Source organism: Chelonoidis abingdonii, chromosome 1 (genome assembly GCF_003597395.2).
Source record: "Chelonoidis abingdonii isolate Lonesome George chromosome 1, CheloAbing_2.0, whole genome shotgun sequence".
Taxonomy (NCBI): domain Eukaryota; kingdom Metazoa; phylum Chordata; order Testudines; family Testudinidae; genus Chelonoidis; species Chelonoidis abingdonii.
The window spans coordinates 152,876,406-152,890,896 of record NC_133769.1 but is presented as its reverse complement, the minus strand read 5'-3'; the positions used below and the strand labels follow the sequence as shown (position 1 = coordinate 152,890,896).

The following is a 14,491-nucleotide window of genomic DNA, read 5'->3' as shown; positions in this document are numbered from 1 at the left end:
GAGTGAAGTGCAGTGGTTCCAATGTTAGTAGGAATCTGTGTTTGCTATGCTGACTTGCAGTGCCTATTGCTTTCCTGGGCTAAGGTATCTTTCACTTTATGCAATAATAAAGAACGTTTTCAAAGCCAAAAAATCCATTTATTGAAAAGAAACACAACTGCTTGGGAAACAGAAAGGGCAAGGGGGTGGGGTGGTGAGTGGTACAATCACAGATTTGCGTATGTCCTGTTATCATACTCAGCCTTCCTGGCTGGAGTGCTGTGCACTGAGTGCTGCACTTCTGGATGGCTATACTGCATGGTGATGGGGGTTGAGTGCAGTGAGTAAGGGTCATAGTTTGCAGGGCTGGGTGGTGAAGCTACTGGAGTTGGAGGCAGTTGGTGGTGGTAAGAACCCGGATGTTGGGGAAAGTGTGTTGGAGGTGACATGGGGGCACAAGGGAAAGAGTTTTGGGACAAGAGTTGCAGGGGGACAGGGGGCAGTAGTGCTCCACCTGCATGGCTACAAGCGCCTGGATAGAGTCCACTTGACGCTCCACGATGCTTATCAGCTGATCCGTGCTGTGCTGGCGCTCCTCATTCTGCTGATGGATCCTCCTTTCACTCTCCCTCCACTCCTGCACTTTTAGATTCTCGTTAAGTAACTGCTCTATTACTTCATGCAGCATGTCCTCTTTGCTTCTACGTGGCCTCTTCCTAATACTTTGGAGTCTTTCAGCTGGCGACAACACAGATGGCTGAGATCTCAAGGTTGCATCTGTAAAGGCAAAATGCAACACTTAACACAAGGCAGCATTGTTCACACCAGACAGAGCAACGATTCCCCTGTACTTAAGGAGGCCAAGCACAGTCTACACAACAGCATAATTTGCCCATCCCAAAGCAAGTGCACATAACCCATGGGAGCCCCCAAATGGTGAGTAAGCACAGGGGCAAGGGGGAACTGATTGTTTTAGGGCTGTACTGTCCTCTGGGTTTTTGTGCCTTGGGGAGACCTAACAGCTGCAGAGGGCCCCTATACTGAACCTGTCCCCACGTTTTCCACAGGAGTTCGTCCTGGAAGATATCTCGCTGCTGAGGGTGACCTGGGAAGCAAGGGAGGGTCTTCTACTACAATGCGGCTTCTGCCCTGGCTCATATGCAGCTTGCCTGTGCGCAGCAATGGTCCCCCCACCCCGCATGGCACAGTGGCATGGACATGTTAGCCTGACTGGGACAAGGACCACAGTGGCTTCCCCAAGAAACCTGAGCAAGCGCATTGCCCAAGTTCTGGATGAGACCTTTGAAGAGATCATTGAGACTGATTACCGCGATGTGAGAGAGCATCAATGCCCTATTCCATATCTAGGCATGCATGCAGCCCTAACTCTCCTCACCCCAAGAGCCCAAATAACTTCATTCCCAGAATAAAAGCCACTTACCGGACACCACCTCTGGTGTTTGTCCTTCCCCAAGCACCGGCCACCGTGACTAGCTACCTTCCTCCTGGCTTGAAAACAGCTCCTGGCTGCCTGCATCTAGGGATTCTGGGTGTCTTCCTCCTCCTCAGCACCCTCACTGTCACCTTCCTTCTCCTCCTCCTGGCTTGTTGAACTGGGTTCTGAAGTGTCCACGGTGATACTTGGAGTGGACGGGGGGTTGCCCCCAAGTATTGTGTCCAGCTCTTTGTAGAAACGGCAGGTCATGGGGGTAGCACTGGAGCAGCTGTTTGCCTCACGGGCTTTGCAGTAGGCAGTCCTCAGCTACTGCACTTTAACCCTGCACTGCAGTGTGTCCCGGTCATGGCCCCTTTCCATCATGTCCATTGATACCTGCCCAAAGGTATCGTAATTCCTATGGCTGGAGCACCGCTGGGACTGGACAGCTTCTTCCCCTCAAACACTGATGAGTCCAGCACCTCGCCATTGCTTCTTGCTGGGGATTGCCTGGCGCGTGGAGCATGGTCACCTGGAAAGATGTGCTGAGAGCACTCCATGCCTGGCTGAGCAAACAGGAAGGGGATTTTCAAAATTTCGTCACCTGAGGGCAGGGCAGTAGAGTTCAAAGTGATGACCCAATTGGCTAGAAGAGGCATTGTGGGACACTTCTGGAGGCCAATCAGAGTGCATTAACAGACCAGGGCATCCACACTGGTGCTGCAGCGCTCCAGTGGGGTTGCATCAAATGTTATTCCACTTGCTAAGGTGGAGTACCAGTCAGAGCGCTCTATATGCCTTGCCAGTGTGGATGCGTCATGAGTTAGAGCGCACTGGGCTGCTTTAATCTAACTCACAAGTGTAGCCATGCCCTCAGCCTGCTTGCTGCAGTGCCTGTTTCTCTCTATTAGGGTATGTCTACACTACGAGATTATTCCGATTTTACAGAAATTGTTTTTTTTAAAAACAGATTGTATAAAGTCGAGTGCATGCGGCCACACTAAGCACATTAATTTGGTGGTGTGCGTCCATGTACCGAGGCTACCATTGATGTCCGGAGCGTTGCACTGTGGGTAGCTATCCCGTACCTATCCCATAGTTCCCGTAGTCTCCCCTGCCCATTGGAATTCTGGGTTGAGATCCCAATGCATGATGGTGCAAAAACAGTGTCGCGGGTGATTCTGGGTAAATGTCGTCACTCAATCCTTCCTCAGTGAAAGCAACAGCAGACAATCATTTTGCGCCCTTTTTCCCTGGATTGCCCTGGCAGACTCCCTAGCATGGCAGCCACGGAGCCTGTTTTGCCCTTTGTCACTGTCATCGTATGTGTACTGGATGCTACTGACAGACACAGTACTGCAGTGCTACACAGCAGCATTCATTTGCCTTTGCAAGGTAGCAGAGACAGTTACCATCCCCATTGCACCCTCTGCCATCGTAAATTGGCGATGAGATGATGGTTATCAGTCATTTTGCACCGTCTGCAACTGGAAATTGGCGATGACGGTTATCAGTCCTTTTGTACCATCTGCTGCTGTCATGGGTGCTCCTGGCTGGCCTCGCTGAGGTCGGCCGGGGGCACATGGACAAAAATGGGAATTATTTCCCGGGTCATTCCCTTCTTTGTTTTGTCTAAAAATAGAGTCAGTCCTGCCTAGAATATGGGCAAGTGTACTAGAGAACCAGAGAGCACAGCTGCTCCAGGTCAAAGCCTCAGAGATCCCACAGAAATGATGAGCTGATGCCATTCTAGGGGGTGCCCCTGCAACAACCCCACCCATTGCTTCCCTCCTCCCCCAACCTTCCTGGGCTACCGTGGCAGTGTCCCCCCATTTGTGTGATGAAGTAATAAAGAATGCAAGAATAAGAAACACTGACTTTTTAGTGAGATAAAATGAGGGGGAGGCAGCCTCCAGCTGCTATGATATCCAGGCAGGACATCTCATTACTCTTTAAAGGGTGGGGGGAGAGGAGCACAGCCTCCCGCTATGATAGTCCAGAATCTCCTTTAGACATGAAAGGGGGGGGGGAGAGCTCAGCCTCCAGCTGCTATGATGAGGACGGTTACCAGCCCTATTGCACCATCTGCCAGGACTGAATCTCCAGACACAAAGCTTAAAGAAGGGAATGACCAGGAGTCATTCCCATTTTTGCCCAGGCGCCCCCGGCCGACCTCACCGAGGCCAGCCAGGAGCACTCACAGGATGATGACAAGGACGGCTATCAGTCATTTTGTACCATACTGCCTGCCACCGGGGAGGGGAGGGGAGAGGATGCTGCTGTTCAGCGCTGCAGCAGCACCATCTACCAGCAGCATCCAGTAGACATATGGTGACATTGAAAAAAGGCGAGAAATGATTTTTTTCCCTTTTCTTTGAGGGGGGGAGGGGGGTAAATTGACGACATATCCCTGAACCACTGGGACAATGTTTTTGACCCTTCAGGCATTGGGAGCTCAGCCAAGAATGCAAATGCTTTTCGGAGACTGCAGGAACTGTGGGATAGCTCGAGTCCTCAGTCCCCCTCCCTCCCTCCATGAGCGTCCATTTGATTCTTTGGCTTTCCGTTACGCTTGTCACACAGCACTGTGTTGAGTCCCTGCTGTGGCCTCTGTCTATCATAGCCTGGAGATTTTTTCAAATGCTTTGGCATTTCGTCTTCTGGAACGGAGCTCTGATAGAACAGATTTGTCTCCCCATACAGCGATCAGATCCAGTATCTCCCGTACGGTCCATGCTGGAGCTCTTTTTGGATTTGGGACTGCATGGCCACCCGTGCTGATCAGAGCAGCATGCTGGGCAAACAGGAAATAAAATTGAAAAGTTCACAGGGCTTTTCCTGTCTACCTGGCCAGTGCATATGAGTTCAGATTGCTGTCCAGAGCCGTCACAATGGTGCACTGTGAGATACCGCCCAGAGGCCAATACCGTCGAATTGCGGCCACACTAACTCTAATCCGACATGGCAATACCGATTTCAGCGCTACTCCCCTCGTCCGGGAGGAGTACAGAAATCAGTTTAAAGAGCCCTTTATATCAATATAAAGGGCTTCGTTGTGTGGAGGGGTGCAGGGTTAATTTGGTTTAACGCTGCTAAATTCAGTTTAAACGTGTAGTGTAGACCAGGCCTTAGTCTGGGTGCCAGCCTCAGTCTGCTGACAACTCATTCCGTCCCCTTCTTCCCAAAGCCAGCAGGTTTAAGGTTTAGGCTTCCTTCTGATCCTAGACTGTCTGCACTGGGAAGAATAAACCATGCCAGCCTAAATGGTGTCAGGTAGGTACTTACTTCCCAGTCCATGGACCAGCCATTGAACTCCTTTGAAGTTGTTTCCTCTAGGTGTCTTATCTTTGCCATTGTTTCATTTCTTGTTGGTTTCTCCCCTAATAGCCTGTTTTACTTTAACTCTGTGCTGTCAGGCAGGATAATAATGCAGACAAGGCAGAAGTGTTCAATAAATATTTCTGTTCTGCATTTGGGAAAAAGACAGATGATTTCCATTCCACTAGTATCTCCTGAGGATGTTAAATAGCAGGCAATAAAGTTTAGACATTTTTAAATCATCAAGTCTGGATAACTTACATCCAAGAATTTTAAAAGAGCTGGCTGTAGAGGCTTGCTGGACTACTAACGTTGATTTTCAGTAAGTCTTGGAACTTGTGAAAATACTGGAAGACTGGAAGAAAGCTAATGACGGCGCAGGAACACACCATCCAGAAAAGCAGAAAGATTAGCAAATATGGCAGGCAACCAGCTTGGCTTAACAGTGAAATCTTTGGCGAGCTTAAACTCAAAAAGGAAACTTACAAGAAGTGGAAATTTGGAGAGATGACTAGCGAGGAGTATAAAAATATTGCACAAGCATGCAGGGATGTAATCAGGAAGGCCAAGGCGCAATTGGAATTGCAGCTAGCAAGGAATGTGAAGGGTAACCAGTAGGGTTTCTACAGTTATGTTAGCAAAAAGAAGGTCAGGGAAAGTGTGGGACGTTACTGAATGAGGGAGGCAACCGAGTGACAGATGATGTGGAAAAAGCTGAAGTACTCAATGCTTTTTTTTGCCTCAGTCTTCACAGACAAGGTCAGCTCCCAGACCGCTGCACTGGGCAGCACAGTATGGGGGGGACATGAGCAGCCCTCAGTGGTGAAAGAACAGGTTAAGGATTATTTAGAAAAGCTAAAGGACGTGCACAAGTCCATGGGGCCAGATCTAATGCATCCAAGGGTGCTGAGGGAGTTGGCTGATGTGATTGCAGAGCCATTATCTTTGAAAACTCATGGCCATCGAGGGAGATCACTGACGACTGGAAAGGCAAATATAGTGCCCATATTTTGAAAAGGGAAGAAAGAGAATCCAGAGAACTACAGAACAGCCAGCCTCACTTCAGTGCCCTGCAAAATCACTGAGCAGGCCCTCAAGGAATCCATTCTGAAGCACTTGGAGGAGAGGAAGGTGATCAAGAACAGTCAGCATGGATTCACCAAGGGCAAATCATGCCTGACCAACCTGATTGCCTTCTATGATGAGATAACTGGCTCTGTGGATAAGGGGAAAGCGGTGGATGTGACATTTATTGACTTGAGCAAAGCTTTTGATTGGATGAACGGACTATAAGATGGATAGAAAGCTGGCTAGATTGTGGGCTCAGCGGGTAGTGATCAACAGCTTGATGGCTAGTTGGCAGCCGGTATCAAGCAGATTGCCACAGGGGTCAGTCCTGGGGCCGGTTTTGTTCAGCATCTTTATTAATGATCTGGATGATGGGATTAATTGCACCCTCAGCAAGTTCACAGATGACACTAAGATGTGGGGAGAGGTAGATAAGCTGGAGGGTAGGGACAGGGTCCAGAGTGACCTAGACAAATTGGAGGATAGGACCACAAGAAATCTGAGGTTCAACAAGGACAAGTGCACAGTCCTACACTTAAGAAGGAAGTGCACAGCTACAGGCTGGGGACCGACTGGCTAAGAAGCAGTTCTGCAGAAGAGAACCTGGGGATTACAGTGGATGAGAAGCTGGATCTGAGTCAGCAGTGTGCCCTTGTTGCCAAGAAGGCCAACAGCCTACTGGGCTATATTAATAGGAGCATTGCCAGCAGATCGAGGGAAGTGATTATTCCCCTCTATTCAACATTGGTAAGGCCATACCTGGAGTACTGCATCGAAATTTGGTCCCCCCACTACAGAAGGGATGTAGACAAACTGGAGAGAGTCCAGCGGAGGGCAACGAAAATGATTAGGGGTCTGGGACACATGAGGAGAGGCTGAGGGAGCTGGGCTTATTTAGTCTGAAGAAGAGAAGAGTGAGGGGGGATTTGATAGCAGCCTTCAACTGCCTGAAGGGGCGTTCCAAAGAGGATGGAACTCGGCTGTTCTCAGTGTTGGCAGATGACAGAACAAGGAGCAATGGTCTCAAGTTGCAGTAGAGGAGGTCTAGGTTGGATACTAGGAAACACTATATCACTAGGAGGGTGGTGAAGCACTGGAATGTGTTACCTAAGGGGGAGTGGAATCTCCATCCTTAGAGGTTTTTAAGGCCCAGCTTGACAAAGCCCTGGTTGGGATGGTTTAGTTGGTATTGGTCCTGCTTTGACCAGGGAGTTGGACTAGATCAAAAAAATCTAGAAAGAAGCTATTTTAATTTCAGCATACATGTAAGTTTCATGTCATTTCGAAAAATACAATACATGTTTTAATATAGCTAAATGTAAATGCTTCTGTAACAATAGCTAGAAAGGGTTAAACATCCTGCAAAATAAAGAACCCTGTAGTGTGAATGGTGGAGGAACAAGCAGATGGCCTTATGTTAATTCGTATAGCTAAGTACCAATGATGGACCTCCCTCAAAGTCATCCTAATTACCTTTTGTTCCCTGAGGAACTCCAAGTTGTCAAAAAACATGAATCTGTATAAAAGATCCTTGGATCCTGATTCTGTCATCTCAGATCTGCTCTGGCTACATCAGGGGACATTTGAGTTGCAAGACTGAGGTCCCAGTTATGCTGGTATGCCCTGAATATGAGATTTGGACATTGGACTATAACCTATGAACTGAATTCTAAAGGAACTCTTTGCAACTACAAAGCTCACTATCTCTGCTATGAATCTGCACCTCAATGAATTGAACTCATGTCTGTATGTATATTGATCTTTTAACCATACTCTGTCCTTTGTTTTTTTAAATAAAGTTTAGTTTAGTTAATAAGAATTGGCTGTAGCGTGTAGTTGGGTAAGATCTGAAACATTCATTAACCTGGGAGGTAGTGTGTCCGATCCTTTGGGATTGGTAGAACCTTTTCTTTTATATGATGAAATAAGATTTTCAGAAATCATCATATTTGAAGTGAATACCTGACTGGAGTCCTAAAGCTGGATCACTGTGTTGTTTGGACTTCTGAGTAACCAGTGAGGTAATTAAGAAGATGTTTTATGCTGGCTTGGTAAATCTAAACATTGGAATATCCACCAGCTTTTTGGGGAGGAGGGATAGCTCAGTGGTTTAAGCACTGGCCTGCTTAACCCAGAGTTGTGAGCTCAATCCTTGAGGGGGCCATTTAGGGAACTGGGGCAAACATCTGTCTGGGGATTGGTCCTGTGTTGAGCAGAGGGTTGGACTACATGACCTGCTGAGGTCCCTTCCAACCCTGATATTCTATGATTCTTTGCAGTCTGCTCTAATTGAGAGACCACAGCTGGCTCCCCACTAGGACCCCAGACTCCATCTAGGAACAAAGAACATAGGCCGTACTGATGGGACGCAGTCATTCTGAACAAGATTTGGAGGTTGTGGTAGAAAATCAGATAAACATGAGCTCCCAGTGTGACACTGTGCCTAAAAGGGTTATTGCAATCCTGGGATGCATAAACAGGTGAATCTTGAGTAGAAGTATAGAGGCTATTTTACCTCTGTTTTTGGCACTGGTGCAACTGATGCTGGAATGCTGTGTCCAGTTCTGGTGTTCATAGTTCAAGAAGGATGTTGATACATTGGAGAGGGTTCAGAGAAGAGCCACAAGAATAATTAAAGGATTAAAAAGTATGTTTTATGCACTGAAAGAGCTTAATGTATTTATATTAACAAAGAGAAGAATAAGGGGTTACTTGATCATAGTTTATAAGTACATACATGGGGGAAGAAATATTTAATAATGGGCTCTTCACATGCTCCATACTTAGTGAAGAAAAGTATAATATGATCCAACAGTTAAAGGAACGTAATAAGTTGAAGCTTGACAAATTCAGACTGGAAATAAGGTATATATTTTAACAGTGAGAGTAACCAATCATTGGAACAATTTACCAAGGCTCCTGGTGGATTCTCCATCAAAGATAAAACTAAGAGCTTTGGGTATTTTTAGTAAAAGTCACAAACAGATCATGGGCAATGAAGAAAAATTCATGGAAGTCCTGACTTTTAATAAAAACATGAACCCCAAAATCCACCGCCCCCAGGGGGTCCCAGCTCAGGTCCCCCCACTCCTGGTGGCTGGTGGATTTTGGGGTCCCCTGCCTCCCACAGCTCAGAGCAGCCAGGAAGTACAGCTATCTGCAGCAGCCAGGAACTGCAGGGGGCCCTCGCCGCCCACAGCAGCCGGGAGCTCCAGAGTACGCCCGCCACCTGCAGTGGTCAGGAACATCATGGCACCCCCACCACCCATGGCAGTCAGGAGCTCCAGGGTACTCCTCGCTGCCCATGGTGGCTTGGAGCTCAGAAACAGCAGGGTACCCCATAGTTTCCAGCTGCCACAAGCAGCGGGAGAATCCTGCAGCTCCTGGCCACCACAGCCTGAAGTCACAGAGGTCTCTGGAAGTCACGCGGATTCCGTGACTTCCATGACCTCCTTGAGAAAATCGTAGCCTTAATCACAGACAATTTTTAAATCCAGACTGGATAATTTTCTAAAATATGTGTTCTAGGAATTATTTAGGGGCAGTTCTCTGGCCTGTGTTACACAGAAGGCCAGACTAGATGATCACAATGGTCCCTTCTGGCCTTGGAATCCATAAAATAGACCTCTCATATCTTCTTGGTAGTCCATCGAGCCGATGATGACAAATCTGAGCATATATAACCTCTCATATATAATATTGCCAACCTCAAACATTTAAAATTAACGAGTATTTAAGGCTTCTAATTTAGAAGCTTAAATACCTTTGAGGATCTGGACCTCATTGCCTCAGATCAGTCCCCAACAAAGAATTGAAGTAGAGAAAATATTTTACTTCTGACACCATGTGAAAAGTTCCTGAAAAGAGCTGCACACAAGAAGCCATTTGCAATGCATAGCAAGAAGTCTTATTGGTTCTACAAGCCCCAGGAACAAATGCTGCATATTCTTGAGCACCTTAACTATTTACATATATACATCAATGGAGCACTCTTGTAATCCTGGTCATATAAGATGATCTCTTAAAAAACTTATACCTGCCATAAACCTACTGTAATACATGGGCCCCACAGATCAAATTGGAAAAAAAACAGTTCATCATATTTCAGATACAGTTCCAAAACATCTAAAACAATATAATATTTTATTACAGAAACATGACCATTGGACACACCTAAGTCACACATATCTTAGTCTTGTAATAAATGCATCAGGAAACTTCTAATTGGCTAGAAAGGCTTACTATGACATGAAGAAATTGCTAGGTAGATACAACACACCAATAAAATCACTGCTGTAACATTTGATGGTATAATCCAACCCATTCTGCTATTTGGGAATGAAATCGGGCTCAACTTTAATAGCTGACTACAGTGACTGAAATAAAACTGCAGTAGAAACCTTACATGTGCCACTCAGCAAACAAATTCTCCTGTGCATGGGAACTCCATGAAGCAACAGCAGAGTAGGTAGAACTGATCTAACTTCCCTACTAACCAACATACAGAGATGGTTAGTGACCTCCTGCTACCACCTCAGCTTAAGCAGCAAAACTTTTGTCAGCCACAAAATACTAGAGGATCCAAAATTAAATCCAAATGAAAACACGATCCACTTCTGTATGTCATCACCCACCTTGCTCAGCAACCCCAGCTTTCTGAGCAATGGGACAAACAGGTCTAGTCAAAACTGAAAAGGACTCAAGGTACGATGTAGGCCAAAAGAAATTGTCTCAAGTAAATTGTACTCCGTTCTGCTTATTTTGCTTTATACTCCATTTTGTTAGCTTTGAATTAGTAAGAAGAAATTATTCTGAGTTTATTCTTTGCTGATTGTATTAATGATTGTTCTTAGAAGGACAGAAATTTTATGCCTGTAATTACTGCCTTATTTACTGTTTGGTGCTGTGAGTGAAGAATGTGTGTTATACTAATTAACTGAGACAAGACAGCTGGGCCGGATGGTTAAGAGGGGAGTGGAGGAGTCCCGAAGCACCAACTTTATTATCAGAATCACCTGGATGGCAGATTGATGACCATGACCCTGAAGCAAAGGCATACACACCAAGGACAAGATAAGGAGTTGAGCCTGAGGAATGAGATACAAAATTGCTGCGGATCCTCCCAGTAACAACTCAAAATAATGCTAATTAAGAGTAACCTTGAATACCTCATGATTGACAGCTCCGGTGTGACACAGCACAGCAACACAGCACAGTCCATAGACTTGTATGGGAACTTATTACTATAAAAGAAAGGTGTATTGCCATGGGAATTTGGGTTTGTTCTGCATCATCATTGGAGCTTTGAACGCCTTCGACAGAGACTCAGCTCCCACTCCCTTGTGTGCAGTTTCAGCTGGCCACTGGAACTGACCGAGCAACACAAAGGACTAGTAACTATAAGATCCAGCTGCAGAACCTTTTGGTTGTGTGTGTGTGTGTGTGTGTGTGTGTGTGAGAGAGAGAGAGAGAGAGAGAGAGAGAGAGACGACAGCCTAAATCTGATTTTCATGCTTACATTTGTACTTCTCACATAAATGTGGTGTACTTGCTTATCCCCTTTTTAAGCAGATTGCATTGCTTCTCTACTAAGCATAACAACCGACAGCTCTAAAATCACCTCACCATAGAGTTACCAGAAAAACAATAGAACGAACTGACCGGCTACACGTCCCTGTACGACAAAATATCATATGAGCTGACTACTCACCCCTGGTGAATACAGACGCTCACCACATCACAGAATAAGTACGGCATGGAGCTCATGGATATGGGGAGGTACAAGCAGGGTCTAACCCAGAACAGGAAGTGACAGAGCACCTAAGGGACAGGAGCCTTTGAGACAAGAAGGCTCTGCCACTCCAATGACTCCATCACAGAGGAAAATACAACGCAAGATATTTCCCACGGATTGTCAGAATTCAGAACAGACCTTTCTGTCAAAACAGTGATACGGAAAAACTGGGCTCTGACCCGGAGAAACCGGCAGAGAAATGGCAAGGATGCAGCCGCAATGTACCAAATTGCACCAAATAGGATATAACGACACGCCACACACAGAGCCAAGACTCAACACACAGCATGTGGCACCATCCGGAGTGCATCCTTACTGCCTCAGGCAGATACGTGGAGACTGTCCTTTCTTCTTTCTTCTTTCTTGTTTTTTTAGCATCACTTTGACCACACGTTGTATAGCTCTGTTTTGGCCAACCAAGCTCACTCATTGAACTGAATCAACTGATCTGCGTGTGTGAGGAAGCTCACCGTACACATCATGACAGTGTGGGTGGGGTAGAGCTGCATGTGCACCTCACGTAGAGATAGGGAGGTGTTGCCAGAGGGCTTGTGAGAGCTCACTGTGGGAGTGGGAGGTGTGTGTGGCCCAGCCTTTATCACGTTCATCGATAGGGGCATTTTTGTGGGATCTCACTGTGCACATACTGACTGTGGGGACTGGGGGGTCTTTTTTTTTTTAGGCATATTATATGACTTCTGCCACTACTGCTGATATTATCCTAGAAGCCGGTGTCTGTGAGGCGCTGTGGGTGTGTCTACCCATGGAACCGGTCACAAGAGGTAATTCCTAGTTCGCAGGGACATACACCATGTAGCTCGTGATCGACGCCAGCACTGCTAACAATCGGTGAAGCCATGGCGGTGCGAGTGTACCTTGTCTGTGGATGCCTAGCCCTACCTTCAGGTATTGAGCCTCTGCCACACTCCATCCGACATTACATCGCTTCTTTGGCCATGAATCCGTCCACAGCTAATGTGGGTCGTCCTACCTGTCGTGGCCATTCACCTACCTACGCTCCACGGTAGATACTCCTTGGGGGGGGGGGGTGCAGGGGTGCATGTTTGGCGGGCAGGGGGGGGGGGGGTGCAGGGGGTGCATGTTTGGGGGCAGCTGAGCTGCCATACCTGCCCTGACCCACTTGTGAGCTTTTTTTTTTTTTTTTTTAACCTTACCTGCCACTGCTGCTTGCATCTGGGATCCCTTCCTGGGCACTGCTGAATGAGTCCTTCCAATCTGGTGCAGTGCCTAGGGGCACCTGAGTGGTCTCGATCTCCGGAGAGCCCTCCAAGGAGAGAGCTGAGTTGATCAGCTGCTGGATGCTCTTCTGCATGTGGCCCTTCCAGGGCCTCTTCTGCTCTGTGGCCCTTCCAGTCTTGACACTGGGTTTCATGGCTGAGGGGGAAGTTTCAGGGGTGGCTGTGACTGGCTGGACTTGCAGGGGGCCTGCCAGCTCCGGGTCCCCTCCAGGCTTGAGACTTCTCTGAGTCGGCACATCTGGGCTATGACTCCTGATCACTGGTTCCTGGCCCGAGACCGCATAGGCATATTTCAGAATAGTGTTGACATTGGAGTGGAGGCGGATGTCAGGATGCAGCAGGGGAGTCTGACTCATGGGTCTGGGGTCTGCCTGACCCAGCGCTGGGGGAAGAGCAGACGGAGAGCAAGTGAAGAAGGGACTGATCCTCATCTTCACTTCTTGGGAGTGTATCCCTACAAATAAACACACACACTGCACATACACACACACACATACACCCTGTCCAGCTAGGCCTCTTTCAGATTCATGTTCCCTTAGCTTTGCACAGACTTTCACACCCCCACTGGCTGCTGAGCTGCACACACTTCCTTGTGATACGTGCATGCACACCCACATGTCCATACACTGTGCACACACACAACCCTTGTCCCACATTGCCAGGGATGCGCACTCCTACACCCACTCTGTAACACATTGGCCTGCTCCACCATACACACCTGCATGTCCCACTGCATTCACACATGTTCCCTTCCCTCCCATAGGGCCCAAACGCTGCAGAGAGCTTCTCAAAGAGTCAGGATGCAGGGGAGGGCCACAAGGAACAGAGGGGATGAGAAGGGCACGTGGAGAAAGAACCGGAGGTGAATATGGAATTCACCCAGCACCATGGTACCTGCTTCGCTAGTGGACCCAGCATGGGAAGACCAGTTGCTTTTTGCCCAGGAGCCCATGGTATCAGACACCTCTCCTTGGGCACGATGTTCTTTGGGGGGATCCATATCAGGACACAGGATCCGCTGAACAGGGGGTAAGGAAGGTGAATCTAGAGACCCCACTGTATCATCCCCCCAAAGCCCACACCTCCATTGCATTACACCCAAATGAGACCCCTTCCACTACTGCCATAATCCCTGTTTGAGATAATCCCAACAAACACTCTCACTTCTGCTGAAATAATCCCTCAACACGCCTCCTCTCCACTGTGATAATCCTCTCAACACAACCACCCCTGGAAACTCCTCCCCTCAACTGTGACATCCCTCTCTGAAACCCCTCCCCTCTAGAGCAACAATGCCCCCCAAGGCCCTCCCTTCCACTGCATTAATCACCACCACACCCCAGCCACTCCACTGCAATTATCCCCCCCAAACTCCACCCCCTTCACTCTTATAATCTGCCCAAACCCCTCCCACACAGTGCAATAACCCCCCAACTCCTCCCCTCCACCGTTATAATCCCCTGTAAAACCCTCCCCTGTGGTTCTCTCAGTAAAGTTCCACCCCTGCAATAATCCCTCCTCTCCCCTAAGAAAATCCTCTCAAACACCCTCCTCTCCACTGTGATAATCTCCCCAAAATGTCAACCCCTCCACTTTATAATCCACCCAAATCCCTACCATCCACTGTGAAAAATCTCC

The 14,491-nt window shown here is 47.6% G+C and overlaps 1 protein-coding gene across 1 annotated transcript in view; it reads right to left on the bottom strand.

Moving 5' to 3' along the window:
• Positions 1-14,491, bottom strand: part of ACRBP (acrosin binding protein) — a 64,471-nt gene that overhangs the window by 14,893 nt on the left and 35,087 nt on the right. Inside the window, exons 4-5 of the mRNA XM_032802149.1 lie at positions 13,748-13,871; positions 12,770-13,235 (exon numbers count right to left, since the gene is read on the bottom strand). Coding sequence (XP_032658040.1) covers positions 12,770-13,235; positions 13,748-13,871 — 590 coding nt within the window. The remainder of the gene's footprint in view (positions 1-12,769; positions 13,236-13,747; positions 13,872-14,491) is intronic.